Source organism: Antrostomus carolinensis, unplaced genomic scaffold, assembly GCF_000700745.2.
Source record: "Antrostomus carolinensis isolate BGI_N321 unplaced genomic scaffold, ASM70074v2 scaffold4960, whole genome shotgun sequence".
In the NCBI taxonomy this organism is placed as follows: domain Eukaryota; kingdom Metazoa; phylum Chordata; class Aves; order Caprimulgiformes; family Caprimulgidae; genus Antrostomus; species Antrostomus carolinensis.
The window spans coordinates 33,877-39,649 of record NW_010287591.1 but is presented as its reverse complement, the minus strand read 5'-3'; the positions used below and the strand labels follow the sequence as shown (position 1 = coordinate 39,649).

Sequence of the window (5,773 nt, the reverse complement as noted above, 5' to 3'; positions counted from 1 at the left end):
CCCAACATTCTGTGATTCTGTGATACTGTTTCAGTCGAAACTGGTATCAGTGACTGTTCATATTTAATTAGACTGGAATCTCTCATTGTTTGCAAAGAAGCAAGACAGAAAAATCTACTTTTATTTTAGTACAGGTTAGGAATGAGGGTTGGGAAGTGAGATAAGGCAACAGAAGTCACTCTACCTGCATATTACCTGAATTCTGCCTGTACCAATTCAGGAATCTAAGCTTAAAATATGCAATTAATTAGTATCTTGTATAGGTGCCTGAAAAAGCACAAAGAATGCTCGTGTGGTTGAGTACTAGGCACACTGTAAGCATCCCCTTTTCAGCTCCTTGACAGCCTGTCAGTTTTGTACTGCCTGGCTGTTTTGTGCTGACAGACTCTTCTCTATCCTCAAACTGGGTACCTTTGGCCCATGTGCTTTCCCAGAGGAAGGCAATCCCAGCGCTGTCTGTGTTCGGATCACACCTCTCATGCTCTGCCAGGCAGTGCTGGGTCTGGCACAAAGCGCAGCATTCATGGCTGCTCTCAATCAGAAAGGCAATGGAGGAAAGAGGAGAGAATGGAGATAACATTACCCACTTCCATGGCAAAATCGGAACTCTTGGTGTTGGCCAGTGTTCAATATCCACTTTATCCTGCTGTAATTCAATCCTAGTTTTCATTTCTCAGGAGGGTGTCCTAACTGCTCCTATGTTCCCTTCATCTATACCAGTGTGTAGAAAGGAATGCAAAATTCCTGGGGCTGAAGAGAGGGAGGGCACAGGCAGATGTGCAGGGTATAGCTCTGCAGGCAGCTGATGAGAGTCTGTGCTGAAGAAAGAGTTCCTGAGAGCTGGCAATTTGGTTTGTGTTTGTTTGGGGATTGTTGGTTTTTTTTCTTTAGACTGCATATGAATTTTGTGTCAAACTGTTTTGTTTAAAAACCAAAGACTTTGCAGTAGGAGTGACAGCTATCACTATAAACAATGTCATTATTAACTGGAAGGTGTCTACAGGCTGAACAAATATCAGGAGTCCAAGGCAACTCTAAAGGAGTGCATGGCTGTGTAAAGGCAGCTAGACAAAGGGAAGAGTTTGAGATCCAAGCAATACATCTTTTTAAAATAACGCTGTGGTTTATGTTTCTTTCTCCCAGCAGCACCCCCATGAACTAACATACAAACTGGCTGTTGTTTTCCACTTGATATTCCTTTTACTTTCTTTAGTACAAGAAATTAGCACCCTAGGAGTCAAGGGAAGAAGGGAAGCAACCATTTGTGAGAAAAGATTAAGAAGATTATAGATGGAAATGAAGAATAGCAGTAGTTTGACTTTTGAAATCACACTGAGTGCAGCTGATAGTTACCTGAGCCTCAGAAACTGGCTATATGTAGTAAGTACCTATGATAGTTACTAAAAACTACAACCTAATTTCTACAAACATCAACTGTGCTTAAGAGTTCTGTGAGAGTTAATTATATAGAAGATTTGAAAATCTTGCATTTTCCTTTTGTTAATATAATTAGGGACCAAAAATGACTGACATGTCAGTGCTGAATTTCTGCAAAATACCATTCATGGCTTCTAAGCTCTTTTAAATGAACTAGTAAATTCTTAAAAATAATTTTGAACTCACAGTAAGTGTTGTAAGTTTATGAAAACTACTGTTTTCATATGTAGTTTTGTGGTGGGTTGACCCTGGCTGGATGCCAGATGCCCACCAAAACCCACTCTATCACCCCCCTCCTCAGCAGGATGGGGGGCGGAGAAAATAAGATGGAACAAAAACCCCTAAACTCGTGGGTTGAGACAAAGGCAGTTCAATAGAAGCAAAGCAAAGCTGCGTGCGCAGAGGCAAAAGAACAAAATATTTATTCTCTACTTCCCATCAGCAGGCGATGTTTGGCCACTTCCCGGGGAGCAGGGTTTGCATACGTGCTGCGGTTCCTGGAGGACAAACGGAAGTAACAAATGCCCCCGCTTCCCCCTCCGTTCTCCTTGCTTTTATTTCTGAGCAGACGTCGTATGGTATGGAATATCCCTTTGGTCCATTTGGGTCAGCTGTCCTGGCTGTGTCCCCTCCCAAGACCTTCCCCACCCCCAGCCTACTGGGGGAAATGTTGGAGAGACAGCGCCGATGCTGCACCAAAACATAATATTAAATCTTTGTGTGTTATGTAAGTGTAGCAAAATAGGTGGCTAAGCACAAGTTCACACACATTGCATCATAACCAGACTGCAACTTCTGTGGCAGCACATGGGTCTTTCTGGAGTGTTCTTTGTAAGGCTTTGCATGTGCCCAATTATAAATTATTTCTGTAAGAATTGAGGAATTCTTGCAGAATTTGTTGCAAGTGTTATGTTTCCCATCTCCTTGTGTGGCAAATTAGAGCTATTGCCTGATGATGAATACAAGCAAGAGAGAGTGCAAAGTACCTTGTGTGCTTGTCCTGGTATTCCCACTGAATAAAAAGAAATGCCAGTCCCAAGGTTTTTGCCTGGTAGATTTTTAGTTAGCAGAGACATGAGAAAGAAAATGGGGAGCAGGCCCAGTGAACTTTCTTGTTTTGCCACAATTTGAAGCGTTGAAACTATGTACTGAGAGTGTCAACAGATCAGCTGGGTTCAGAATGCAGTTGTTGGAGGCTGGGCTTGTAGCCAAACTATGAAGGATCATTTTCAAGACTTAGAAAAGACATTTTAATTAACAGTGTAAGATTTGCACCAGTAATGTATGTTCCAGCTTTTAGTAGAGCAAAGGCAATGCTGATCTGCTACAAAGGTGATATCCCCATCTTTGTGCCAATATTGATTTAGTTCTTTGTGCTCCCAAATGTATGCAAAATAGCTTGTTACTGAAGACATACTTATACTCTGCATAGGCTGCAACTTAATGTGAATTCTTTAGGATTTTTCTAACATCCTGGGGTGTCAGGAGAGGGGCTGTGTGTATGAACACTATCAGGTGTGTGATATAGAAAAAAATAATTGGATATCTTCAAAAAGAATGTCAGAGGGCAACTTTAAAAATTTATTTTATTCCTTCTATTGCTTATAATTAGGAATTCTTAAGGGAGACCTTTTCAGTTTGCCTGTCCATGTAACCCTTCTGCCTCTTTGAAGAATTGCTGCTTCTCCCTGATGGGGAAATCTCTCCTCTCAAGAAAGGAGAAAAAAAAACAAAAAACCCACAAAAAACCTGGAAGGAGAATAGTACATTTTGAAAGAAGCAGAATTTTATGTTATTCCCCAGTGTCTCATCATTCTCTGTCAGCTCGATGTTACATTGACTTTGCTGACAGCTCTTGAAGGAAATCCTTGTCTTCAAGGGGGATTCATATTGGGTGTGCATTATTCCACTAGCCCTAATTACACATGCTCCAGAAATTCATGTTTTGTGACTCTCGTGTGCCAGCCACAAGAGAGAAGGAATATTATTACCCTTTTGACCTCTGTCTGGATGCTGAAGAGATTACACGTGAGTCAGCACGCTTCTTAACATCAGCCAGATGTTAATCTGCACCATACATTGGACAGATCTATGCAATGACACGGCCAGGCATAGTTCCATAAATGGCAGCACTGTGTGCTATTCAACCGTCGTTACAGGGTTGATCTGTAACTGGGTGATGGATTACCTTTGTTTTTGCTGGTCACTTGTTCACTTGTTGCACCTTTCATTGGGGCTATTGTGTTTGAATGTTCTTCCTACTAACTATGCAATGGGTTTTCTCCGTGCAGCTCTTACTTTGGATCACTATTAACACCATTAATGATAGTTTTTCACTGATGAGAGTTCAAGAATAATTAAACTGAAGCTAGTCATCAGTGAACTTGTTCATCCAAGAAATCCTGTCATTCTGATGCAGAAGCTTCTGGTAGCATATGAAATGCACATTACTGATTTTCTTTTTTTTTTTTTTTTTTTTCTAATTCAAGTGTCTTCAAAATCCGTGTAGCACATCCTCACTTCAGGGATTTATTTTTATTAATGTCTTTAACCTAATTTTTATGACCCACTGTGTTGTTTGGCTACCCTTTTTCCCATGGGTATGCAGTCTGCACACAAATAGACTGACTTTACATGTATTTACAAATTGCTTTCTTGTGTATTCACACTGAATAGTGAAAAGGATCTATTGTCTTGTTTTTATGTGTACTTTCATGGTGACAATATTCTAGGTGGTTCTTTATCTTAAATTACTTAAAAGCTGAGTTCTCCTCAATACTAAAATAAATCAGATTATTTCTTTATAATATTTTTTTTCTGTGTGTTTTTTTTTGTTTGTTTGTGTTTTTTTTCAAAAGCAGATTTTTTCAGTGCTAGTGAAAAAGCATAAAATGAACAGCTTTCCAGGTTTAACAGAATAGGCTAAGGACGAGTAGGAAATTAGTTTTGGCAGCATACTGCGATGAATTGGTAATTTGGATTTTGTTCCCCTTTTGTCTGGGACAGCTCCACTGCTGAGGCTGGAAGTAGGAGGCTGGCTGTTTACCATTTTGTTGTTTTCCAGAGAACTTACTGAGCAAGTGATGTTTTTCCAAGCAAGCCTGAATTTTTATAGTCAAGCCTGGGCTCTGACACAGATTTTTCATGTTAGCCTTAGTCTTATTGCTGTGATCCAAGAGGCCAGTTGCAGATATTTTTAAAGCAATTGTGTTGCTAACTTTCAATCTACAAAGATGTTTGAGGAAACTATCTTCTTACTTTACTGGTATTATACCAGTCCATGGATGTGATGTACTGTCTTAACATATTTGCCAGAGCTTTTAACATGTACACACACAAACATCTATGGAGATCAGTATCATGCTGTCTTCAGAAGCTCAACCAGAGCTGCTAGTGTTTTGATCTGACTTGTTTTGCCTGAGTACTGAGCTCCTTCAGTCTCATGAAATAGGTCTTATTGGTTTTTTGGGGCAATACTGGTGAGAAGAGGGTGCTGCATTATAATAGAAATTCCTGTGGATGCATTTTGGAGAGAGGTTATGAAGTAATAGATAGTATATTGTCAGAACATTCTCAAGCAAGCAAGTTCTTATAGGCTTGGAAACAAAACAAAACTTCTTCCTGGGTTTTCACAGGAAGGTCTTGCTTGAAATTCAGCCTTACAACTTCGTCCATTCTTTGGGAGTGCTTTACATCTTGATAATTAGAATATATTCATATTATATTAATTGTTCCATCTTGTTTTTCATAAGGTTGATTTCTGGAAAAGTGATCTGTTTTGGACGTAGAATAACTAGAGTTGTTTAATGGTCATTCCCCTTAAAGCTTGTTTATGGTACAGTTTGATTTTATGCTATATGTGTAATATTTTCCCTCTCCCTCCATTGCAGATTATCCAACAATACTAAAGGTTGATGACAGGCAACGACTTGCTAGAGAACGGAGAGAAGAAAGAGAAAAACAGCTAGGTAAGGCCTACTGTCTCTTTATTTTTTAATTATTATTATTGTTTGGGGTTTTTTAATCGACTATCATTTGTGTGTAGAGTTTTTGCCAGTTTGCTTTTAGGAGCCTTCAGCAAACTATTTGTGCTAGATATGCAATAATGTCATTCTAGATACACTATTACATCATTAAAGTAAGTCTTAATTCATGCACATGTTAGGATTCATTATTGCTATACCTGTCATATACCTATTACTTACCGTTGTGTATCTGAATGAAAACTGAGTTGATTTCTGATATCATGCAAGGAATTTTCACTGATGTGGATCACAGAATGGTCTGGGTTGGAAGGGACCTTAAAGATCATCTGGTTCCAACCCCCCTGCCATCA

General features: G+C 39.4%; 1 protein-coding gene across 1 annotated transcript in view; it reads left to right on the top strand.

Moving 5' to 3' along the window:
• Positions 1-3,362: 3,362 nt before the first annotated feature.
• The window catches only part of LOC104521399 (ensconsin), a gene marked incomplete at its 3' end in the record, with an annotated part of 34,258 nt that continues 31,847 nt past the window's right edge, over positions 3,363-5,773 (top strand). Inside the window, exons 1-2 of the mRNA XM_010163384.1 lie at positions 3,363-3,465; positions 5,328-5,405. Coding sequence (XP_010161686.1) covers positions 3,363-3,465; positions 5,328-5,405 — 181 coding nt within the window. The remainder of the gene's footprint in view (positions 3,466-5,327; positions 5,406-5,773) is intronic.